The sequence below is a fragment of the Cyanistes caeruleus genome, chromosome 6, assembly GCF_971803275.1.
Source record: "Cyanistes caeruleus chromosome 6, bCyaCae1.hap1.1, whole genome shotgun sequence".
Lineage (NCBI taxonomy): Eukaryota > Metazoa > Chordata > Aves > Passeriformes > Paridae > Cyanistes > Cyanistes caeruleus.
In genome coordinates, this window is record NC_141706.1 from 8,252,356 (window position 1) to 8,276,805 (window position 24,450).

At 60.1% G+C, this 24,450-nt stretch overlaps 2 protein-coding genes across 2 annotated transcripts; one reads left to right on the plus strand and one right to left on the minus strand.

Moving 5' to 3' along the window:
* Window positions 1–1,715: 1,715 nt before the first annotated feature.
* On the minus strand, window positions 1,716–4,431 carry LOC111930579 (uncharacterized). Its single transcript, XM_023928666.2, has 2 exons — window positions 2,740–4,431; window positions 1,716–2,270 (listed from the first exon to the last, which is right to left on the minus strand). Exons 1-2 carry the CDS (start codon window positions 3,193–3,195, stop codon window positions 2,097–2,099), a joined length of 630 nt encoding a protein of 209 aa, XP_023784434.1. The 5' UTR covers window positions 3,196–4,431; the 3' UTR covers window positions 1,716–2,096.
* A 440-nt stretch (window positions 4,432–4,871) lies between these two features.
* Window positions 4,872–24,185, plus strand: B4GALNT4 (beta-1,4-N-acetyl-galactosaminyltransferase 4). Its single transcript, XM_086892745.1, has 20 exons — window positions 4,872–5,098; window positions 12,298–12,407; window positions 13,970–14,080; window positions 14,153–14,248; window positions 14,460–14,550; window positions 14,882–14,982; window positions 15,280–15,347; window positions 15,646–15,724; window positions 16,955–17,021; window positions 18,385–18,528; window positions 18,698–18,807; window positions 19,057–19,157; window positions 19,442–19,521; window positions 20,133–21,324; window positions 21,432–21,739; window positions 21,897–22,050; window positions 22,269–22,341; window positions 22,432–22,585; window positions 22,797–22,923; window positions 23,333–24,185. Exons 1-20 carry the CDS (start codon window positions 4,948–4,950, stop codon window positions 23,445–23,447), a joined length of 3,432 nt encoding a protein of 1,143 aa, XP_086748871.1. The 5' UTR covers window positions 4,872–4,947; the 3' UTR covers window positions 23,448–24,185.
* Window positions 24,186–24,450: the final 265 nt, after the last annotated feature.

A 24,450-nucleotide genomic window follows, 5' to 3' on the forward strand; every position in this document is an offset into this window, starting at 1 on the left:
TTGATCCCGGTTGGTGAGAGAACTGAAAAATGAGGACCAAATTAGCATTGAATATGAAGGGATCAAGGACTGATAGGATATCAGATACTAAGAATTGTGTAATTTAAGACCGGTGAATGAGAATTTATTTGGGTTTTTTGTCTGTATAGATATGGGAAACATCAGGTCAGGGACTGCAGGTGGATAGAATATTTTCCATGGCACGTCCTGGCCAGAACAAGGTAATGCCTCGTTCTCTGTCACTACAAACATTGTGCTGGAGGGTTTTTATTCTCTTCCCGAATTTTGGTGACAGATGGGCTGGGGGGAGCTGTCCACAGCAGCCTGGAGTGGTCACAGGTGTGAGGGAGAGAGGGAGGCTTTGCTGGTGACTGGTTTGGGCTGGGAAAGGGTGAATTTTTTCCGTGTTGGCTTGTGTGAAGCTGCCCTTTGGATTTGTGCTGGAAACCGTTGATAAAAACAGGGAGAAGGAGGAAGAGGGAATCTTGGAGAGATGGCCTTTGTTGTCCTGAGTTCCCATTGGATGTGCTGGGGTTTGGGCAGGCCAAGCCTAGGGCTGGGCAGGCAGCAGATCCCATTTGCAGCGGGGAGCCCGTGTTTTCCAGGAAAAAAGCAGAGCAAAAAATGATTCACCAGAGGCTCAGTGCCAGGGATCCTGCAACAAATATCCGCTGTTTGTGAGTGGGATTTCTAACATCTTACGAGAGTGGTGTCTTGGCAGGAGCCCAATGTTCATGGGGAGAGGGAAAACCAGAGTTTTGTTCCCATCCTTGAAGGGCCCCAGCACCGAGCACCGGGGCCTGCTGAGGGCAAGGAGTGTGAAGGGGAAGGGGGAAACCAGGCCAGCAGCATAGCTGAGGCTCTGCCAGAAGGGCTGCAGCCAGGATTTTCCATGTCCCTGCCAGGGTCACTCCGGACTCTGCCGGAGCTGGGCCGGGAGTGGCACGTGTGGCAGTCCAGAGGCGCGAGGATCACTGCCCTGCCGGCCCTTCCAGCCGAGTGACAGGGACGGCTGGTGCACGGTGTGGCTTCCTCCAGCCATACTTCCCTCCCCTGTGGGATGAGGAGACAAGCTGGAACATGAATGTGAGGAAACTGGTGGGCTGGGATGAGTTTAATAGTGAAAGCAAAAGCTTCACATGCCAGCGGAGCAAGACACGGAATTCATTCCCTGCTTCCCGTTGCAGGCAGATGGGGAGCTGTCCCCGGGAAAGCCAGGCTCCAGACAAGTGGGGTGGGGGCTGTGAGCCACAGCAGGATCCCAAATCACCTGGCTGCAGGAGGGAGCCGTGGAATCCAGCCCCTGTGGGACAATTAGGCATGGAGCTGCAGCAGACACCAGCCCCTTCCCTCTGGGAGCCTCTCCAGCCCTGTTGACCCACACAATCCCAGTGCAGCTCATCCTGCTCAAGCCCTTTGCACATCCTACCTCACCAAAGCCAGCTTGCCCTCAGCTCTGCTTGCTGCCAGCCCTTCCTGAGGGCCGGTGATGATGGAGCTGCTCCCGTGCCACCCCGGCAAGGATCAGGTTCCAGCCACACCCTTGGCATGATCCTTATCATGGTGCTTGGTGTGTCCCCTGAGCATTGTCTCTGGGATGAGGGACAGTTTCCCCCTCCCCCAGGCACATCCCACCGGCTGATGTTTTCATCCGGCTGAGCTGCTGTGGAGGAAACCCCAAACCACTTCCCCATGATACGAAACCAAGACGGGGCAAAAATGGAAAAAACCTTTATTTCAGGGACCAGGGTTTCTCTGAACCAGGTGCTTCTCCTCAGAATTATTTTTAGGCAGCTGGGGCTCCAGACCCAGAGCAGAGCAGCAAGCAGGCGACAGCGGGGCTGGGGATGCTCAGCTCCTCTCTGGGGAGCGGTGTCCAGCTCCAGACACCCCCAGCGAGGGCAGCCATCAGCAAGGGCCCCACAAAAGCTCCGAGTGGGGAGAGAAGAGGGACAGGACACCAGCAGTGTCGCGGTGGGGGCACGTGGATTGTCAATTTGCAGTTTTGGTGACCGGAGGGCACTCCCGGCAGGCTCCGGAGAGGGAAGCACAGCCCGCGGGGCAAGGAGGGGCTAAGTGTGGCCAGAGAAAGGGTTTTACCCATACTGGGGTGGGGTGTTCATGGTTTTGGCGACCATCAGGGCGACGACGGTGACGACGATGATGACGATGATGATGTTGATCACCAGGGCCGTGATGTTCAGGCACTTGGCTGTGGAGCCGTAGCTCAGCGCCCCGCTGTAGTCACCCAGCACTTTGCGGTCCCTGGACTGGGAGCAGGCAGAGGCAGAGTCAGGGGCGCTGGAGCGGGGCACCCCGGAGGGCTCGGGGCTGTGGGAGGGTGGGAGAGGTGCCAGACTGGGCCGAATCCCCCCAAAACACCGGGGATACCCTGAGATGCCCACTGCCCTCCTCACCCCAAACCCCGGCGGTCCCCAGAGCTTCCAGCCAGGACTCTGTGGGGTCAGTGCTCCATGAAGAGGGGACTCTGTGGGGTCCATGGGGCACCCTCTGGTCCGGGGCTTTTGGGGTCTATGGGACACCCCTGAAGTGAGGCTCTGCGGGGTCCATGGGTCACCCTGGGGCCGGGAGCTCAGCGGGGTCCACGGGGACTCTGTGGGGTCCATGGGGCATCCCGGGCTGGGGGCTCGGTGGGCTCTAAGGATGTCCCTGAGGTGAGGGACTCAGTGGGGTCCCCGGGGCCGCCCCCACCCCCGGTGCCTCCCCCGGGCTGCCCACCTTGACGGAGAAGACGAACGCCAGGAGGCCGAGGCAGCAGAAATTGCCGTACAGGGTGGTGAAGAGGGACCACACCAGGTGGTCCCGGGGCGGCCGCGGCGGCTCCTCCATCAGCACCGTCGTGCTCCGGGGCAGCTCCTCCATGTTCACCTCCGCCGGCAGCACCTCGTACGGCGGCAGCTGCTGCTGCATCCCTGCCTCTCGGGGACCCCGGCGGCGGCACCTGGGGAACGCGTGCTGGTGGCTCGGGAGGTGGAGGCACCGGGGGGCGGGCGCAGCCGTGGTTTCGTTTCTCAGAGATTTAGGACGGAGCGGGAAGAGGCCGCCCCTCCGGACGCCCCTGTAAGGGCAGGGGAGACTCCTCCTCCGCGGCGGGGAGAGCCCCGGGCCCGCTTTCCTTCTTGCCTGCATTATCCCTCTCTTTACCCCTTTCCTGGCCTCTTTCCTTCTCTTCATCTTTACCTGTTCCTTGCCCCCTTTTGGCTTCACCGTTTTCTTTCCCTTTTTCTTTTCCTTTCTCTTTTACCCCCTTGTTTCCCTGGCCCTTTCCTTTGCCCCGTATCCTCCCTTCATCCTCTACCCAATTCTTTCCTGCTTTTTTGTTTGTTTGTTTGTTTTTGGGGTGTTTGTGTTTTTTTTCCAGCTGTGTTGTCCCTTTTTACCCCTCTCCCCCTGTTTTGTCCCTTCTTTTCCCGCTTCTTTCCTTACCCTCTTCTTTCCTTCCCTTTTCCTTCTTCCCTCACTTCTTGCCCTTTCTTTGTCCCCTTCATTGCCCCTTTTTTTTTCCTTGGCCCCTTCTATATCCCATTTTACTATCCCCTTCTTTCCCACCGCTCCCTCTTTCTCTGTCCCCATTCCTTGTGAAGTCCTCAAATCCTGCTGGATCCCCAAGCCCACCTCCATCTCCCACAAACGCAGGCTTGATGCCAGGAGGTGCCACTTTTTGGGGATGCCATTTGGGATCCCTGGAAAGCTCCGGCTGCGCCCCCTTAGAGGAATCCCCCTCTCAGGCTTCACGGTGTTAACTGTGTCATTACATCGGAATCCGCAGGATATGCTGTCCCGGAACATTTTCCTGGCAACTCCGGGAATGTTTCTGATTAAATAAACCGAACAAGCATCGCTCCGCCCTGGAAACTAGAATTTGGTTTCTGCGAATCCCAGCCCAGGGCACTGGTGCCCTCTAGTTTTCCCAGCCGCGAGTGTATTTCTTCCTTCAGTAACACGGGATTTCTCCCTCAGCCTGTGGGATGGGAGGGGAAGGGAAAAGTCCCGTTGTTTTTCACCCGTGCGCTGCAGAGGGAAGAGCCAGCCCGCAGAAGAACAGCGCAGTGAGTTGTGGCCCGTCCCAGCCCGGCTGAGCAGAGCCGCGGCCCTCGGGGTCTCTGCATCCAGCCAGGGGATCCTGGCGATCCCGGCGTCCAGCAGGGGGATCCTGGCGATCCAGCCCCCATGGCATCCCCGCTCCCAGCGGGGGGATGATCCCAGGGATCTCATCTTCCCGGGATGATCCCGGGGGTCCCACCCCCGATCCCGAGGGATCCCTGAGGGTCCAGCGGGCTCCGAGACTGCGGATGGCGCCCCCCTGCGGACCGGCCCGGCCGCTGCAGCCGCTGCCGGGCGGGAAGTACCATCCTCGTCGCGGGGGGGAGTGACCGGGAGGCGGCCCCGCCGAAGCCCGCGTCACCAGCCGCGCCGACCCCTCCGTTCCCTTGGGACGGAAACCCCGTTCGGTTCCGCCTCGTCGCCACCTCGCTCTCCCGCCGCGCAGGGCCGGGAACAGGGCCGGGGGCGCGGCTCCCCCCCCGCGCCCCTCATGGCCTCGCCCGCAGCGCCCCGCGGGGATGCCGGACCGTTGGCGTGGAGACGCGCGGCGCCTCCGCGGGCCCCGCCCTCGCGGCACGCCCATTGGCGGAGAGCCCGCGGCGGGCGCTCTTCGATTGGCCGTCGGCGCCGTCGCTCCTCGGCGGGGGCGTGGCCGCGCGCAGCGCCCGCTCATTCATTCCCCCCGCGGGCGCGGCGCGGGGGGGGGCGATGCACCGGCGGGCCCGGGGCCGCCGAGCCCCGCACCGACCCCCGGCCCCACGAGCCGCAGCCGCCCCGCGGCCGGCCCGGAGCGCGCGGGCTGGACGGGCGGGGGGCCCCATGGGCCGGGGTTAGCCCGGCGGCGGTGGTGGCGGCGGCGGCGGGGGCGATGCGGGCGGCAGGATGCCGCGGCTCCCGGTGAAGAAGCTCCGGAAGCAGCTGAAGCTGCTGCTGCTGCTGGCGCTGCTCACCTCGGCCGCCTGGTTCACGTACCTGCACATCAGCCTGGTGCGCCAGGGCCGCGCCCTGCGTCTCCCCTTCGCCTACGGCAAAGGTAACGGGGGAGGGGGGGGGTCCCCGGCAGCCCTCGGACCGGGGCCTCGGGGGGGCTTTGGGGGTCCCCAAGGTGTGGTGGGTCCCCCCCCTCCACTCCGCCGTACCGTAGTACCTGTGGTTTGGGGGTCCCCAGGGAGTGCCGGGGCTCCCCGCCGCTCTGGGGCTCTCAGAGCACCTGGGGTTTGGGGGTCCCCCAGGGGTTTGAGGGTCCCCCCGCCACGCTGGGGACCCAGAGCATCCCATCAGGGGTGGGACCCTCCCCCCTTCCCGGCGCTGGGTTTCTGTCCCGCATCACCCGCGTGGGTTTGGGGCGAGCGGGACCCCTCCGTGGGCCCCGGTGTTGGACCTTCGGGAGAAGGGGACACCCAGGAGGGCCCCCAAACCCGCCGGGACATTCATTGTCCCCCCTCGAACCGCTCCGTCCTCATTTTTCCACCCGCTGCCTTGGCTGCGATGACAAAGAGGCCATTTATAGGCGCTCGCCGCTGCTGGGAGGGGCAATCTCTTCTTTCCCATCCCTTCCCAGCCTTTCCTAACCCTCCCCATCCCATCCCAACACTTTCTCAGCCTGTGCTTCTCTACTGTAAAAAAAACAAAACAACCCAAAATTCCTTTCTTCTCCCGCGCTCAGATAGCGGCCGGGATGGATTCCGGGATGGATTCCGGGATGCTCCGGAGGGACAGGTGCCCTAAGGCTCGCTTTTATCTCCATTCGCTCCCGGTTTTCCCGTGGCAGACCTCTCTGGGCTGTCCGGGGAGACACAAAGCGACTCGGAATATTTGCTGGGTGAAACTTGAGCCGCAGCGTTCCTGGTGGGACTGACCTCGCCCAGCGCGTTTTGTCCTAAAAATTGAGACGGGAACAGGATTTAGTGCCTATGGAGGGAGGGAAAGGCTTTCCCGAGGGGGTCAGAGCCGTCCCGGAGGTTGGCAAAGCCGCCCGGCTGGAAAACCCAAAGTTTCCGAGCGGAGCAGCAGCATGATCCTGCAAATTTTTGGGCCTTCTGGTAAAATCGGGATAACGCGAATGAGCGAGGCAGGAAATGAGGCTGCTGAGAGCGGGGGGGCACCGGGGGCTGCCGGTCCCTGCGGGATTCTCCGTGGTGGGAAAGCCGCAGGGTCTGCCTGCTGTTCCCGAGGCGATTTTCCCCTGTGTGCCCATCATTATCCCGAGGCGATTTTCCCTGTGTTCCCATCCTGATCCCGAGGCGCTTCCCCCGGCCCCGCCGCTATCCCGTGTTTGGGACGGCCATGGCTGGCCTCGGGCAGGGGAATGGCGTGGGATCGCTGTCCCTGTCCCTGTCCCTGGAAAAGCCATGGCTCGGCGGGTGCCGGGGTGCAGCGGAGCCAGGCTGAGCCGCGGTTTTCCTGCGGGGAGGATGCAGGGATAGAGTGTGCCGGGATGTCCCCAGGTGCTGAGCCCGGCTGGTGCCTGTCCCTGCTCTCCCTGCGTGCCCTGCATCCCGGCCGGCTCCTCGGGATGCTCCAGGGGGAAGCCATGGGTTTTGCTGTGGAAGGGAGGGGGTCCCAGCGAGGCTGCAGACTGGGAACGAGGGGTGCTGGGCTTTGGAGGAGAACGGTGTCTCTGGGAGGTGGGAGGAGAGATGGGAAAGTCCGTCGGGTTGGGGAAGTGTTGCCCCTTGCCATGGGGAACTTCCCTGGCTGAGGTGTGGAGAGGTGGGTGATTCTCCAGGGAAAGCTGGATCCGGCTGTCCAGGACAGGACTCCAGGGGGATACTGCTCCGTGCACTGGGATTTTCCAGTGGGTGCCTAAAACCTGGCTGAAGGCTCGGGAAAGGCAGAGTTTAGCTCCAACTCGGCCTGCTGGGACACAAAGTGGTGGAAAGGGGAGGTTGGGGAAGGGTTTGGCCATGAACAGATGGACCCTCATCCTGCTGCTGCCAGAGTGGGAGAGGCAGGGAGTGTTTTAGGTGGAAAAGCACTGAATGGAGTGAAGAAAAAAAAAAAAACCCAATCAAACAAAAAACCCCAAATAGATCACAGAAAATAAACTACATTAAGGAAAAAACTTGTTGCAACGGTTTGGGGGAAAAGCATCACGCCAAGGGTCTGTGCACCGAAAGGAGTTTGGAGATAACTTTTGAATTTGGCTACCATGAGCCAGGACCTGTCTGTGTGCCAGCGGTGCTGCCCAGTTAATTAACAAGGAAAAAGGTTAATTACTCATTAAACAGGATGTCAGTGAGCAGCTGGATGCTCAGGAGGCTGCAGGTGCGGGGCATGAGGATTTTAGGTATTTTTGGGGGGTGTAAAGTGGGGAAGACCCAGCCAGGTGGGGTTGGGAGCACAGTGGGATTATCCCAGGGCTCCCCATGTCCCCTTGGCCCAGCCACTGGTGACACCTGGAGCTGGAGCATCCAGAGGCTGGGCTGGGAGCTGTGCTGGTCCCTGATAAAACACCCCCCGCTTTTCCTCATCTTCTCCAAGTAGATAATTACCCTTCTCTGCCTAATTGAACACGCAGATTCCTCATTGGAAATAATGAGGCCATTACGGTGCTCTCCCAGCTGGAAACCGCGCCGAGGCAATGGGGTGGAAATGCGGATGCGCCAGGTGGAAAGGGAAAGGAAAAGGATGAAAAAGCAAAAAAAGAACTGGGGGGAAAATGATAATAAAGCCCTAAAGTGGCTCACAGTGGGGGTGTGGGGCTTGGGGCTTGCTGGGATTTAGCATGGGGGGTGTTGGAGGTGCTGGGGGGAGGTTTTGGGGGATTGGGGGAGCACGGGATGGGTGCTCAAGGGTGCTAAAGCCAGTTCATGGATGAAACGGGGCTCTCTCTGCCTGCTGGACATGGCAGGGCCTGGGTCACCCCTCTGCCATGGTCCAGAGGGCTCCCAAAACCCCTGATCCTGAGGCAGTGGTGGGAGGGATGCTCTGTGTCCTGTCTTTGGCTGTTCTCCCCCCAGGGACCATCTTTGGGGAGAGCAGGAGGGAGAAGGTTTGGGATGAAGTGTCCCTCTGGGATCCATCTCGGCAGATCTTTTGATTTTAATTGGGAGGTTGGAATGCTGCAGCCTGCTGTGGGGCTCATCCTTTTAGTCAGAGATGCCAGGAGCAGGTAGGGAAGGGGATGAGAAGAGCCCTTTGAAGATGAAGGGCAGTGGGATTTGGACTGGGAGCTGCTTTTTCTTCTGGCATCACCCCTTTCCCTGCTGGAAAAGGCTGGTTTCCCTGGATGGACCCACGTGGGGTCCCAGAGAAAGGAATGGGCTGGTTTGGGTGTCACTGGGGACCTTTTTCCTCATGGGAAGCCCTTCCTGGACTACCCCAGGCTCCATGCCCTGCTCCTCTAGGGTGCCCAATGGGAAAAATTTGGCAACTGCCTCTTTTGGGTTTTTCAAAGGCAAAAATGTGGCTCTTCAGAAGCACAAGTGGCTTTGAGCGGCCCTGGGGTGGCACCTGCCCCCAGCCTAGCTGTGACCCGGCCCCTTTAGCACCTGGAGGGTCTCCAAAACTGTCCCTTGAAGCCTGGGGAAGTGAGGAACAGCTTTTCCCAAGCACCAGGAGCTCTTTGCGTTGGTGTTTGGGATCTTTACCTTCCCGGCACTGCCCTGGATCTCCCCTCCATCCCTTCCCTGTGCCTGCAGCTGGGGCTCTCCAGCGCTGCTCCTTGGGAAGGGCTGAGCAGCCCCCTGGGGTGCCAGTGGCCTTGGCACTGGCAGGATGCAGGGATTTTGGCTGGATGAGGAGCCAGGTGGGAGCCAGCTGCTGGAAGAGGCAGGAAAGCTGGAACTGGAATGGTGACCCCGCAGGTAATGAGGAGCTCAGAGGCTGGAATGTTTCTGGGGTGAAATGCACCCTGAAATTCCCAGCATTTCACAGTGACCTTCTCCAGAGGCCTCATCCCAGGAAGCCAAATCTTTGTGCTGAGGGCTGTGAGTGAACATCATTCCTGCTGGGATGGAGCAGGGTCTCGTGGGAGCTGCTCCAGCTCTTTTTGCTGGAGCAGGGGGGACCGAAGGACATTGGATGCACAGTGAGGGAAATGGGGGAAGTCTGGGAGCTGTCCAATCCCAGGAGGGATTTGAGATGCTGGTTTTGAGCATGGAAGTGTCGGAGCCGCCTCTCCTGGTGGGTGTTTGTCGCTTGGAGTGGTCTCACGGCAGCTCCATCGCCAGCCAGAGCGATTCCGCATCGATTTCCACGGCTCCAGCTGAGAAGGCTGTCACTGAGTGGGAAAACAGCAGAAAAGGAATGGGGGAGGCAGGAAAAATCCCCCTCGCTCCTCCAGTTCCCTCGGCAAGGCAGTGACGGGTCCCAGCAGGCAGCAGTGCCCGAGGGAGGCAGGGCAGGGGTGGCCAGGGACTGCTCCTGTGTCCCCATGGTGGTCACAAAGCCCCCCGGCCCCACTGGTGTCACCCCCCTCTGTCTGGGGGCTGTGGCCAGGATTTTTGTCCCTTGTTTCTGTGGCACTGATAGAGGCATTTGTGGTATTCATTCCTTTCTGGCTAATTATAATCACTTAACACCTCGTTAGGAAGCTCCTGCAGGGGTGCTCCTGCTCCCAGGCTGGGGAGAATTTGGGAATGGAACCTCTGGATTTAACTGAGGCGCCGCCACCACCTCTGCTGCAGCTGTGTCGGGGTTTAAATGTCACCTCCTGCCTTCCACGTCGCAGGGCTTGGAAAAGGGCCAGGAGAAACCCCGGCATGGAAGAAAGGGGCTGTGTTTGGAGCTGGGGAGGAGGAGGCGGGGGGTGGGATGTGAAAGGCTCTCTGTGCTTCCCAGCGGAGTCACAGGGCCGGGATAACGGGGAGATGCTTCTCCCATTGGAGGCATCGCTCCGTGCCCTGCCTGGATCCCTCGTATCCATGGCCTCCTCCCCAGGATGAGGATCCTGACTCCCTGTCTGGAGGCTGCTGTGACTCAGAGCTGGGTTATGCCACAATTTGTGCTTCCTGCCCTCTCCTCGCTGCTCCCAAAGCATCAGCATCGCTCCAGGGAAGAGCTTTTAGTGCTTCCATCCCTTCCCTGAGCATCCCCATCCCACAGGCAGTGGGTCCCTGCTTGACCTTCCCCTATCCCTGTCCCGCCCTCTCTGGTCCTTGAGGGAGGCTGGCCGAGGGAATGGGCACAGCAGTGCTGCTGTGCATCCCGGTGGGATGCTGGGAGCAACTGGAATTCTTCTTCCTCCCGGTGCTGCCTTCTCCCTCCTCTTCTTCTCCTGCCTCTGAGCTGCTCCTCCCACAGGGCTGTGGTTGGGACCAAAGGAGCTCGGGATTTTTGGAGCAGTGATGCTCATTGGCACAAGGCACTGCCCTTCCCTACCCCTTATCCCCCTGGCACTGGTTCCCAGTTCCCAACTGCCTGACCAGAAGTCACTTTCCGATATTTATATTGCCAGGGAATTGCATGGAAGCCCAGAAGCCTTTTCTGAAGTGTTGCTGGTGCTTTTGCTCCTTCCTGGATGTGGGAGCCCCTCGGAAGGGGTGGGGGAGCAAGCAGGGGGCTCATGGTTTTGGGTCCTGAGAACTCCAAGGATGAGCCTGCCCAGCTTGGATTAACTCCTGTTTTTTACCCACTTTGCTCCAGTTTATATCAAATAATCTCCCACTGGTTCACAGTCCTGACATGGAGGGGAGAGAAGCAGGATGGCCACATCCAGCCATCCCTGTGGATGCAGCCAGGGATGCTGCTGGCTCAGGTTGCCATACAGGGAGTTTTGTCTGTGGAAAATCCTACGGGATCCCACGGGAGACAGGTTTATCTCCTCCAAAGCTGGGAGAGGCTCCCTGAGCGGGTACCACAGAGCCACTCCCGCCTCCCAGCCCTGGGCAGGTCCCTTGGGAGTGCTGAGCTCCTCGTGGCACAGATCAGCGTGGTGGGAATGACGCTGTCCATGTGTGGAGCGCAGGAGACGAGCGCTGGCTCCGGTCCCGCTGCTCCCCATCACCCTCATCGCGGAGGGAAGAGGGATGGATGCGGGAATGAGGCTGGCTGAGGGGAGGGGGCAGCCTGGGGAGCTGCCAGGAGCGAGCTGGGGCTGCCAGGGGCTGAAGAATGGCCGAGAGCAGAAGAAGGGGCTTTAGAGCTTAATTTCCTGTCCGTGCTGTGGGGATGGGATTTGTGCTGCCATCTCCAAGGAGACGCCGGCTGCGCGGCCGCTGGAATACTAATGGTGTGGGAGGCGTGTGCCGGGGGGCTCTGGGCACCCCCAGCCCCTCCCTGGCTGTGGCAGTGGCTGAGGCTGTTCCATTTTGGGGAGTGGGAGCCCCCAGCACTTGCTGGTGGTGGAAAGGAGGGTGTGGAAGGGTCGGGGACATTTTTCCATACCCCTGGGACTGGGTCGGTGACCCCTTTCCTGCAATTCCCATTGGGAAGTGGGGAGGGGTCACTGCTCGGCACACCTGGGGCTCCCCTGCATTGTCACATTGGGGGTGGCTGGTTTTTGGGGACCCACAGGTGTTTGTGGAGGTGGCTCTTGTACACCCACCTCTCCAAGCATTGCTTTGAGCTTCCCTCGACTCTGGATTAAGCTGTGGATCCATGCACCGGCAGCGATGGCTGAACCACAAACTCCCCCCGTCCCCCTGGGTTTTGGGGTGGAAGAAAGAAAGGATGTCTTTCCCCCCACACCCCACAAAAGTAACATTTTCCAAGTCTGCACCATTGTTTTGGGGGAAGTGGGGGTAGTTTGAAATTCCCTGCCCAAGGAAAAGGAGTTGCAGAGGGGAGTCAAAGGTTGGGGATGATTAATTCAGCACAGTAACAAAGCTGATGGGTCTGGGAGCAAGGTTTTGATGTGGGTGTGATTTTGAAGAGGGATGTGGCTCAAGGGGACAATATCTGGGGGGATTTGGGGCTGGTGTGCTCTTGGCAGAGCTGCGGGATGCTTCAGGAGAGCTGGGATTTGGAGGGGCAGGAAGTAGGGATACGTCCCTGAGGATGGAAGGGGAGCAAGACCCCAGCAGCTTATCCCAGCATCTCTTATGTAAAGGGCTGGGAGCTGTGGGGGGTGTAATTAAACCTGCTGCTGATGAGCTGCTGCAAAGCTGCTTAATGCAAATGGAACGAGGGGAATTGCAGCCAGGGACCCCCGTGTCACCCCCTGTCCCTGTCCCTGGGAGCAGAGGCAATGCCAGCACCTCCCCTTCCCGGTGCCGGGGAGAGGGGTGTCCCCAAAAGAGGTGCTGGGATGGGGGGCTGTGGTGTGACCCCTCTGTGCTCCCCTGGCAGATGGAGAGAGGCCGGGGGAGGTGACGGATGCCGGGAGGCGGCCGGCGGCAGCGTCGGCACGGCGCAGGAAAGCCGAGGATTCCAGCGAGAGCCACGAGGAAGATCCGATGGTAACAGGGGAGGGAAGGGGCCTGTGGAGGTCACTGCTCTGAGAGCAGAGTGCTCCAAGTCTTCTCTGGCTGAGGGGATCCCAGGGTTTGGGGGCTACGTCAGAACTCGGATTCTGCCCAGCAGCCCTCACAGTGGATGAACTCTCTAATATCCCATAGAAACTGGGTGGGATATCCCTCCCAGTATCCCACACTCTGATCCATGTGCCCTGGCACAGCTTCCCTGAGAAGGGCCCAGCTTCATCTGCTCTGCACTTTCCTGGGCAAAGCCATCTGCTCCTGTGTGTTCTGCTCTGTCCTGGACTGGAGAGCCACTGTGCCCCAGGTGGAGCCTCCAAGCAGCAGGAGGCACTTGGAATTGTAGCCACGAGGACACTCTGTCCAGCAGGTCGCCAAGCCCCTGATGAGGGCCCTGCTGTCCCTGTCCAACCTGTTGTCACCAAGAGGCCTCATAGCAGAGCAGCCAGGAGTAGGAAGCCGTGGGGTATTCCCTGCCCTATCCCAACAGTGGGTCACTCCTCAGAAATAAGGGACAGATGGACAAAGCAGGAACCTCAGGTGCCCAGAGGAGGCACAGGCTGGTGCTGGGTAAGGACAGAGGGCACAGCAAGCATTGCATCCTGGCTTTTCCTGGGAGGAGGGAGAATCCTTCCAGTGAGCCTGGCACAAAACCCTCCTTCCTGAGGTCTTCCAAGGGCACTGCTCCCTCCTCCGGGGCTCTAATGAGTTAGTTTAGGCAGTTTGCTAATTATTTCCCCTGTCACTGTGCATCCAAATGGGCTGTGCTGTGGTGACAGTGCTGTGTCTGCCCTGGGGGCTGGAGGAAGAGGGGGATGATGCTCTGGGGAAGCTGAGGAAGAGGGGAATGCTCTGGAGGGGCTCCAGAAGTGCCTGGCTCTTCCTTGTCACCCATCAGCGAGCTGGAGGCAGGTGAATGCTCACCTAATCTCTCTAAATTACGAGATACAAGCAATGGGATTAACCTAATCCCCTTTAAAGGAAGAAGGGGAACGAAGAGACATCTTGCTTCCTCTTCTCAGGATGTAGAGATCACCTCTGTGCTTTTAGAGAAAGAGCACAAAATTCCAGCAGCTCCCAAGACTGGCCAGACATTTTGGATGAACAGAAAACTCACTGTTTCGGAGCAGTTTTGGCTGAGGGAAGGGAAACAAGTTAAGCTGGAACATTTTGAAACTGCTGCCTGCAACACCTTGCCAATATTTTTGTGCCTCCTGCTGCTTTCCTTTGCCGTGAGCAGTGAAATCTTTCGCCTTGGTTTGGCAACGCTCAGAATGAGGTGTTTAGATCATGGAACCCTGGAATGGTTTGGGTTGGAAGGGATCTTAAAGCCCATCCAGTTCCACCCACTGCCATGGGCAAGGACATCTTCTGCTAGCCCAGGTTGCTCCAAGCCCTGTCCAACCTGGCCTTGAACTTTTCCAGGGATGGGACAGCCACAGCTTCTCTGGGCAGCCTCACCACAGATGCACGGAGACATCCCACAGGCACAGGATGTGCTGGCCCTGATCACCCATCCCATCTCTCCCTCTGTTCCTCCACAGAGCGACGGGCAGGACGTGGATGGCTGGTTTTCCAGGGGCCAGCGTTCCAACCGAGCCAGCACCCACCCCAAACTCAACCTGACCAAGCAGGCCTTGCCCTGGAACGAGCAGGTGGGTGTGCAGGCAGCAGCCTGGGAGGGGATGGAGGAGGAGCCCCACTGAGCCCCCTCTCTTTTCCCACAGTACAAAGGGAAGGCGAACCTGCACGTCTTCGAGGACTGGTGTGGCGGGGCCGTGAGGCACCTGAGGAAGAACCTCCACTTCCCACTCTTTCCCCATGTGAGTCCCGCTGCTCAGGGGTTGATGGGAGGGTCCACCCATCCCTCCCTGGGTCTCTACTGGTCCTCAAGACTTTGGCTTGCAGGGCTTGGCTTGGGGAGGTGATTCCCAGCTGGAGGAGAGGTGGGTGGTGATGGGGCCCCCTCTGTGCCGGGGCCATGGGAGCCTGGGATAATGTGGAGGAGGTGATCCACGCCCATCTCCTCGGCAGACCCGCACCACGGTGAAGAAGCTGGCTGTGTCTCCCAAGTGGAAGAACTACGGGCTGAGGATTTTTGGCTACATCCATCCCTTCAAGGATGGTGAGTGACGGAGCGTGGCCCTCTTCCCCATGGAGCAATGCGGAGGTGCCGTATCCTTCCCCTTCCTGGCCACAGGAGGACAGAAAGGCTCTTGGAGATGGTCCCCAAATCCTGGCTCCTGGGCAGGAGGGTCCTTCTGGAGCAAAGCCCCTTTTTCCTGTGGCTTTGAAGGGAGGCAAAGCCCTGATCCCATCCAGGACAAAGCCATGACATGAGGTCTGGGGTGGGCCCATCCCTGTTTCCCCATCTCACCACGAGGCAGCAGGACCAAGCTCATGCCACCAGGGTCCCCGTGTCCCTCAGTGGTGACCCTCTCCATGGCTCTCTGCAGGGGATTTCCAGTTTTCCGTGGCATCGGATGACAACTCAGAGTTCTGGCTCAGCTCCGACGACAGTCCCTCCAATTCCCGACTGGCCGCATTTGTGGGCAAGGTACGGCATTGCCTCTCTGCCTTGCCCTGCTCCAGGGGGAAGGATCCATGTGAGCTCTGCTGGGGGCAGTTCTCCTGCCTCTCTGCTCCTTTGGGAATGCCAGGCCCGCTCCCATCCCTGGCCAGGCCTGGCTTGGCTTCCAGAGGAGCCCACTTGCTCCCTTCTTGGTTGGAGCTGCCAAAGACCAGGAGATTTAATATTTATTCCTGGGTTTTCTTGGGGTTAATTCCTCTAACGGGAAGCTGGTGGGCTTTGGTGTGGTGTCCTGCTGCTCTCATGCTCCTCCTTCCTTCCCAGCTGGGCACCGAGTGGACGGCGCCGGGAGAGTTCACCAAGTTCAGCTCCCAGGTCTCCAAGCCCCTACGGTGAGTGTGTCCATGGGGATGGAGGCTGGGACACGGAGTCGCTGGCTCTGACCTCCCTGGGCCACTGCTCTTTCCCAAAAAGCACGTGAGGCTGGGCTGGAGCCCAGATCGATGGTTTGAAGCCGCAGGTGTCAGAATGTCCCTCCCCTCAATCCCACAAAACCCCTCAGCGATGGGGGCACCCTCCTCAGCTCCCTGTCTCCTTGCCTCAGGAAGGTTTTACCCACCCGTGGGCAGGACAGGGAGGCTTTTCCCAGGCTGGCCCTGGGCTCTGACCGCTGTGTACCCTCCCCTGCAGCCTCATGTCCTCCCGACGTTACTACTTCGAGCTGCTCCACAAGCAGGACGACCGGGGCTCGGACCACGTGGAAGTTGGGGTGAGTAAATGCCCACCCCCCCATGCCAGGCCCCTTCCAGGACCAGAGAGGCAATGCCAGGGATTTGCCCATGTGTGTTCAAGTGCTTTATCCTGGAGCAAAGCCACAGTTTCCCCCTCCCATGGCTGCCAGTGGGGACAAGTCCGTGTCACTGTTTCCCTGGTTATTCCAACAGTGGGATGCATGGAGTGCTGTTCTCCTTTCCTCCTGGTGGTCTTTGGGCAGCTGAAGAGCCTGCCATCAGACTCCCACGGGCAAGAAGAGCCCACAGCAGGCAGGTCCCACCTTGCTGGCTGCATCCCAGCAGTGGGAGAGAGGTGGCCAAGGCAATGGAGCGATTCCCTGTTTTCTTCTTTTTCCCCCTTGGAATTACCATGAGTTTCGAATCTGAACTTGCCTGCCTTGGCAGCACAGCCCTGGCAAAGCCTGGAGCGTGTGTCAGGGGCTCAGGCTGGCTGAGGGGAAGATGTTGGCTCGTTAGCAAAGGTTTCATTTCTCCCAAGAACTCATTAATCACTGGAGTCAAGCTGGTGCCAGCAAAGCATCAGGGAGGCCGGCAACACCCCTTTCTCGCCGGCTGCCCCCCTCCTCTCCATCCCCTCTATCCTGACAAGATCTGCATTTCTTGGGGCAAAAAACAAGTAGTGGGGAAAACAAATAGATGGGGGAGATGTTTTTGAGATGGGATGTTTTTGCTGGAGGGAGGGAGCGAGGCCTTTCAGCCGTGCAGAAAAACCTCTCAGCTGTGCAGAGAGAGACAACAACAACATCCACAACAAAAGCAGGACCCTCGTGTGTCTTGCCCAGGGGGCATTGAAGGGCTTGTCCCGACAAGGGCTCCAGACTGGCTTTTAAAATGCTGGAGTTAAATCAGGGCAGGCAGCTCTGGAGACCCTCTTAAATCAGGGCAAACTCTTCTTTATAAAGCACTGGAGTGAGGAAAGGCGTCCTTTGATTGCAGGACTTGTGATGGTCCCAGAGGGAACCAGCATGAGCCTGTATCCTACCCACAGGAGCCTTTCCCTCTCTGACCCTGCAGGGATCCCTGCTAATCCCAAACCCTGCAGGAAATGGGATGGGATCAGCCCTCTCTCTTGCTCCTCTTCTGCAGGGAAGTTTCTGGGAGCTGAGGACAGGGAGGACCCATCCTGGGGTGCCAGGGTTGGGCAGCTGCATCCTGACCCCTGCCACCCTTCTGCTTATTCCCCATCTCCTTTTATTTTTTCCCAGTGGCGGGTTTTCCTTCCCAGCCTGAAGTTTGAGGTGATTGACTCCTCCTACATCTCCCTGTACACAGGTAAGGGCCTGGTGCCTCCTGCAGCCACAGCCAGCGGGCTCTCCAGGGGCTGCATGTGCTGGGAGAGACAGGAAGGAAAGCAGAACCTGGGAAATGGGGTCCTGGGGGGACATCTCAGCCTCTGAATCCCACCACTGGACTTCTGCCTGGTGTGAGGATGGATGCAAGGGCTGCAGTGGCTAGGATTGATGCTGGGAGCAAGATGAGATGCTGCTAAAAATGGGATGTGGAGTGAACACACCATGGAAGCACAGCTCTGCTGGTGCTCCAGCCTCGTCCTGCCTGCCAAGACCCCTCTGGCTCCAGGGCCTGGCCCTGAGTTACGAGGAGCTGTCGTGGAAGCGGGGATGGATGGCACAAGGTTTAATTAAATCTATAGATCTTCTGCTTCCTGCCCCTGCCCTGGCAGCAGGAAAGGCCTTGATAGATGGGTCCTGCCCTGGCGCTCCGCACGGAGCGGGAGCGGTCATCATTCCTGCTCTGGAAGGCGTCGATGAGGAGGAGGGAGCAGGCAGGATCCGTGGGGAGAAGAGGGATGAGGGATGCCAGTGGTGCTGATGCAGGTGCCTGTGAGATGGATGACGTGCAGATAAATCCCTGTCCCTCAGCACCGGCTCTTCCTGCTTCTCCTTCCTGCTTCCCAGCTGCCTCAGACCCAGCAGCACCCCGAGGCAAAGCCATGTCACCCCTGGGGAGCCCATCCCTGGTGGGGGCTGCCAGCAGCAGGCAGAGCTCCTTCCTTCCTTCTTTCCATTCTTCCTCCCTCCCTCTAGACTTTTCCAGGGGCTTCAGCCTAGCCCCAGCCAGCTGCAGGGACACATTTGGGAAGCCTCTCCCTGCCACAAGAAGAAGAAGAATTTGGGGTTTGGGAAGGGAGATCCTGTTTCCCCGTGTCTCTGCAGCAGGCAGGGTTTCCTGGGAAGGGAGCACCCGTGGGAGGCAGTTTGGAGCAGGGTGACCTCCTGTGGGAGCCTGGGGGCTGGTTGGTGGCCGAGGGTGACATGCCACCCTCATCCCTGGGTAGGAGGCAAACCAGCTCGTGTTGCAGTTACCTGCAGGAAGGACAGGCAGGGTTTAACCCCTGTGTCCTTGGGAGTTGCAGCCCTGAGCATTCCCTCGTTTTTGAGGCTGTGGTAATTGGAGCAGGACGGCCTGGCTGGGATCGGCCGTGCCCTCGTCCTCATTAGTCGATGCAATAATCATTAGCCTGATTAGTCACGGGGTCTGCGAGATGCCTGGGAGGGCAACACTGCCTTCCCAGGGTGCTGGAGGAATCCACAAACCCTCTTGGAGGGACTGGGAAAGGCCCCCTCGGAGGATGTGTGGTGTGCTCGGGGGGTTCAGCCCCGGCCCTGTCCCGCAGATGAATCCTCCCTGAAGATGAACCATGTGGAGCACATCCCACAGACCTTGGCCAGCCACCCCGGGAGCCACCTCTGGGCAGCCCAGCAGGACGAGCACGGGGCCGACATGCTCAAAGCCGACCCCAGGGACACGTTCTTCCTCAGTAAGTGCCTGAGAATGCATCCACACTGATCCCCGGCGGGGTTTGGGAGAGGAAAAAGGCTGCTGTGGGCACCTGGGTCACCCCTGCCACCCTCTGCCCATCTCTTGAGTGGAGGCATCAATGTGGGGGTCTGTGGGAGCACTTTGGGATGCTTTGGGCTTCTCCACAGCCCCTGCCATCGAGGCGTCCCGCGTGGAGAACGTGCTGGTGCCCTGTGCCTACAGCCCCACCTACGTGGTGAAGGATTTCCCCATCGCCCGCTACCAGGGCCTGCAGTTCGTAAGTGTCTCCCTGGGGACGGGGCCACGCTCCCACGGGGACACGGTGGGGCCTAGGGCAGGGGTGTTCCCACCTGGGTCAAATCCAGGAGGAAGCGTCCCTTGCTGGAGAGTCGGGCTGAGCTTGCACGGCTCAGCCTGAGAGGGTTGGGGTTAAATCCCTGTGTCTGAGGTGCTGGGGGTCACTGATGTTGGCGGTGGCCTCAGGTCCCGAACTCCTCGGGGTGATGTGGCACCGTTTATCCCCCAGGTCTACCTCTCGTTCGTGTATCCCAACGACTTCACGCGCCTCACTCACATGGAGACGGAGAACAAGTGCTTCTACAGGGAGTCACCCCTCTACCTGGAAAAGTAGGTACTGGGGGCTGGGATTTTGGGGTGCTGCATAGAGGGGGCTGGTGGCAACAGTGCTGAGATGATGCATCCTCAGCCACGTGTCCCTGTCCCCCGTGGAAGGGCCACCCCAGGCTGGCTCTTTGCCCATCTCCCAGGCATGCAGCAGCTTGAGTGCTGGCAGTGCTCCTGGATTTGGGATTTGGGAACCCCGGCTCCCTTGGCAGCTGGGTGCTCCTCCCCACACACCTCCCCTCACACCTCCCTTCTCCCGGGCCCTCACCATCCCTCTCCATCCCCAGGTTTGGGTTCTACAAGTACATGAAGATGGATGAGGAGGAGGATCCGCGGCAACAAGCGTTTCTCTTCCTTGGCCCTGACAGTGAGTCACCGGGATCGCTGGGCACGGGGCCGAGCTCCCGGCATCCTCGCTGGCAGCTCATCCCCTCGGAGCTGTGGCTCATTGGGATGACTCCAGCGCTGCCAGAGGCTGCAGGAGGGCTGGGCTGTGCAGAGCAGCATCCCTCAGAGCACCCCTGCGAGCATCCTGCTTGGCATGACAACAGGGCGATGTGGGATATGGGAAGCAGGACATTGGATTGGGATTTACTCTCCCTCCAACATCTCTTGGGTTGGCTTTGGCAGTGAGCAGCAGGAACCGGGCCCAGGGTGGAGCCTGGGGATGTCTGTGGAGCCTGGGGGTGCTCCTGGGGAACCAGAGGCTGTTCAGAGTCTGCCTTGGGCAGTTTGGCAAAGCCCTGGCAGGTCGGGTTTGCTCCTGGATGAAGTGGGATTGGTGCCGAGATTTGAGGTGGGGGTAAGTGGCAGCAACTGGAGCTGCCAGCCCTGGTGGGCATCCCTGTGTGGGCATCCCCTGGTGCCCCAGCTCTGCTCCCTCACCTCAGCCACTCACGGGTTCCTCTCCTGCTGGGATCAGGCTCTGCCTCCTTGTCTTGGCCTCTCAGGGTATTAATGTCTGCCTTCGCTGCCTAGATTTCCTGGAGGATGAGGAGGAGGAAGAGGAAGGAGTGGACAGCCCCGAGCCCACAGACCCCCCTCGTGATGCCAAGGAGCACAGCTTTGGGCCGGCACCCAGAACCAAAGGGAAGGATCCCGCGCCGGTCACCGGGGATTACGGGGATGACCTGGACTATTACAGCTTCCGCCGGAAGCGGGGCCGGGCGCAGGCTGAGGGGGGCACCCCCGGGCAGCTGGGGACGCGGGGCACATCCAGCCCACCGGCCGCTCTCCAGGAGGATCCCGCGCCGGAGCGGGGCCCGGGCCGGGCGCTCCACTGGCTGCCCCAGGAGGACGAGGAGGACGAGCTGGGGCTGCCGGCATCTCCAAAGCACGGCACTGCCCTGGGCCTCCAGCCCCACCTCTCTGTGCCCATCTTTGGTGGCAAAGCCAAAACGCCGGGTCCCAGCAGGCCAGCAGCTCCCAGCGAGGACAAGAAGCCCCGGAAAAGCCAGGAGAAGGTCTACGTGACCCGGCTGCAGCCCGGGAAGCGCAAAGCTCCGGCCCAGGAGCCGGCCTTCCCCGGCATTTTCCTCTATCCAAAGCCTGTGAAGAGAGTCCACCTCCGCTCCAGGACCCCGCAGAAGCACCCCATCACCCCCAACAAGCTCCGGGCCGTCCCTGGCCGCCGGAGCCCCTGGCTCCTGAGCAGCATCTCCAAGGAGAGGGACCCTGCCAGGCGGAAGAACGGCAGGAGGTGGGACCGGCCGCCCAAGCAGCGAGTGCTGCCCGGCCTCCTCGCCCTGGGCACCGAGGGGCTCTTCAGCCATGAGGACACGACCCCTGCTCCGGGCAGGACAGCAGCCACTGCCGACTACAACTCATCCGAGGCCACCCGCTCCGAGGGGACACGGGTGACGTCCTTTCTGAAGGTGTCAGAAACAACAGTGTCGCAGCAGGAGGAGGGAAAGGGACAGGAGGAGGAGGAGGATGAGGAGGAAGAGGTGTCAGACTATTCCTACGAGGCGGGGGAGCTGCAGCAGGGCTGGCTGGAGGACTCCATCAACTGGCAGCGGACGTTCAGCGTCAGCTCCGTGGACTTCGAGCTGCTGCGCTCCGACTGGAACGACCTGCGCTGCAACGTGTCGGGAAACCTGCAGCTGGGCGAGAGCGAGGTGGTGGACGTGGTGGCCCAGTACATGGAGAGGCTCAACGAGAAGAACGGAGGGTGCGGAGGGAGTGGGATGCCGGCGGGAATTCACGGGGGTGGGTCTTGGATCGCGGGAAGCAGAGCTCACGATGACGGTGATTTCAAGGCTTCTCTTTTCCCTGCAGGATCTACACCCTCCTGAGGATCATCAACGTGGAGAAGCGGCGGGACACGGCGCGGGGGAACCGGTACCTGCTGGAGCTGGAGCTGGCGGAGCGGGGCCAGCGCACGGTGCGGCTCTCCGAGTACGTCTACGTCCTCCTGCACCAGGGCAAGCAGGACGACAGCGCCGAGGCCAACCCCGACGGGCTGGCCCTGGGGGCCACCGAGCCCCAGCCCAGTGCCTGGAGCATCCTCTATGGAAAATCTGTCCTGTGCCGGCCGCTGCGGCTCAGCTGGAGGCAGGATGTCATGGTGCACTTCGTGGTGCCGGGTAGGTGACAGCAGGACACGGCTCTCCGCGATCTGTGCTGCTCCCTCAGCATCCTCCAGCGGGGTGAGGGTGTCACCGTTCCTCAGAGGGGGTTGGTTTGGCTGGGAGGGGGTGCTGTGGGTCCCTGCTGTGAGCCTGAGGGATGTGTCTCCGGCAGTGAAGAACCAGGCCCGCTGGGTGCAGCAGTTCATCTCGGACATGGCCGGCCTCTACGGGGCCACGAGGGATGCCAACTTCAACGTCATCCTGGTGGACTTTGACAGCGAGGACATGGATGTGGAGAAGGCCTTGCAGGATGCCCGACTACCCCGGTAACTCCCATCCTCCTCCTCGTTTTTGGGGGTTTAAACTACTTTTCCTTGTGGTTTTGAGGGTGCAGAAACTTGATTCCATGGGGGGACCCTCAGCTTGAGCTGTAGCACCTGCGTCATCCTGAGAAGGCATCTTGCCCCATGCTGGTGGTTCCTGTCCCCTCCTGGCTGTGTCCCTGTCTATCCCCAGTGCTACTTGCCCTGTCCTCTCTCCCCAGGTTCCAATACCTGCGGCGCACAGGGAATTTCGAGCGCTCTGCTGGGCTGCAGGCCGGCGTGGACATGGTAGAGGTGAGCAGGGACAGGGACCAGCTCTGGCTGTGGCTTCTCTCCCAGGGCTGTTCCTCTCTGATTCCCCTGCCCCGTGTCTGTCCCTTCCAGGACGAGCACAGCATCGTGTTCCTGTGCGACTTGCACATCCATTTCCCTGCCAACATCCTGGACAGCATCCGGAAGCACTGCGTGGAGGGGAAGCTGGCCTACGCTCCCATCGTCATGAGGCTGAGCTGTGGCAGCTCCCCTCGGGAGCCCAACGGTGAGCAGGGACCCCTTTCCCACTGGGAGCCCCCCAAAACCAGGCCATCACCTGGTGGATTTCCGCAGGAGGTGGCACAGATGGGGATGGACCCGTGGTGGGAAGAGAGGTTGGGATGGGGAGGCTCCCAGGTGGTGGGGAGAACACAGAGGGGATGACATGTGCATTTGGGGGTCCCCGCAACCCTCACCTCATTGCTCCCCACCTCCAGGCTACTGGGAGGTGAATGGCTTCGGCCTCTTTGGCATCTACAAGTCAGACTTTGACCGTGTGGGAGGGATGAACACGGAGGAGTTCCGGGACCGCTGGGGCGGAGAGGATTGGGAGCTCCTGGACAGGTGAGCCTGGGGGTCCTGCAGCCCCTAAACCCCCAGGAACAGGGTCAGCCATGTGGATTTGGGTGCATCCATCAAGCTGGCTGGGGGCTGGATGATGGGATGGCGAAGGGGAAAACTTCGCTTTGGGAGGGCCATCTCCATCTGTCAATCTATCCAGAGCCTTGTCCCTCTGTCCATCCATCTCTTGAGCCCCATCCCTCTGTCCTCAATCTGCAGGGAGCCCTCTCCCTCTGTCCATCCTGACCCTTGTCTGTCCATCCTATCCATCCTATCCATCCCATCCTATCCATCCCATCCATCCATCCATCCATCCATCCATCCATCCATCCATCCATCCATCCATTTGTCCATCCCCTGAGCCTTGTCCCTCTGTCCCTGCATCCCCTGAGCTCTGTCCCTCTGCCCACAGGGTGCTCCAGAGCGGGCTGGAGGTGGAGCGCTTGCGCCTCAGGAACTTTTACCACTACTACCACTCCAAGCGCGGCATGTGGAACGCCCGCAGCAAGAAGCCCTCCAAGGACTAGTGCCCAAGCCCAGCCCGTAGACACTGACCCCTGGCACCTGCCTGTCCCCTGCCACCACGGCCACTGTGCCCCAGTGCCAGCACGGGGGGCACCCAGCACCCGCCGCGGTTTTCCTGGGGAGGGGGGAGCAGGGAGGGCCGTGGCGAGTGGCGGTGGTTTTTTTCTTAAGGATCTAATTTCTTAGTCAGCAATGAGTTCATTAACTCCTTAGTGCCAGTGGGGCCCGGGGGCTTTGTTGGGTCTTGGAAGGCTGTGCCAGGCTGGGGATACCGGAGGTGGAATTGTGGTGCCCAGGACCTCTTTGCAGCCCCTTTCCTGCGTTGCCTCTCCTTAAAACACCCAGTACCTCATCCTCGTGTCAGGCTGGGGAGCTGAGCTTTGGGGAGGGACTAAGAACCCCCTGGGGCTGCCCAAACCCTCCTGCTCCCCTTCCAGGACCCACGGAGGGAAGGGGGGGTGTGGCTGTGCCCTGCACTCGGGACATGCTGTGGGTGGGGGGCAGAGCCCTGAGGCTGGCACTGCTTGTGCCGGGGGGGCTGGGCTGGGGGGGGGACAGGCAGAGCCTGGAGCAGGTACGGGCAGATGACGTTTCCAAGCTAATTTCTGTGAAATTATGAGGTAGGAAGCTGTTTTCAGGAAGTTTTTGTCTGTTTGGTTTGGTTTTTTTCTTTTGGGTTTTTTTTTTGGTTTTTTTTTTTTTTAATTCTTAAAAAATTAAAATCAATGTCTTGGCTGGGATTTCCCTCCACTCCGTCACCCCCACACCCAGACGAGGATGCAGGGCATGGGAGCCAAGCTGGCCTTTGTCCCTTGGTCCCCGAGGGTCCCCTCTCTGTGGTGGGAGTGGGCAGCAGCATTCCGTGTTGTTTCCATGCGAGGAGGAGGAGGCAGCACCCTGTTTGATGCCTGACCGCAAGCCCGGGCTTGCTGAGCCTCCGCCCCACACCTGGGTTCCACCCAGCTCCATGGGGGGCTGCCCTGGTTCCCTGTGCTCCTGCATGTC

Excerpts from the sequence above, each read along its gene's own strand:
- LOC111930579 (XM_023928666.2), bottom strand. The coding sequence starts at position 3,195 with ATGAAGAGAAGGAAAGAGGCCAGGAAAGGGGTAAAGAGAGGGATAATG. Across the intron at positions 2,271-2,739 it reads CGTTCGTCTTCTCCGTCAAG|TCCAGGGACCGCAAAGTGCT; the intron begins GTGGGCAGCCCG and ends GCCTGCTCCCAG.
- B4GALNT4 (XM_086892745.1), top strand. The coding sequence starts at position 4,948 with ATGCCGCGGCTCCCGGTGAAGAAGCTCCGGAAGCAGCTGAAGCTGCTG. Across the intron at positions 5,099-12,297 it reads CCCCTTCGCCTACGGCAAAG|ATGGAGAGAGGCCGGGGGAG; the intron begins GTAACGGGGGAG and ends CTCCCCTGGCAG. Across the intron at positions 19,522-20,132 it reads TCTCTTCCTTGGCCCTGACA|ATTTCCTGGAGGATGAGGAG; the intron begins GTGAGTCACCGG and ends TTCGCTGCCTAG.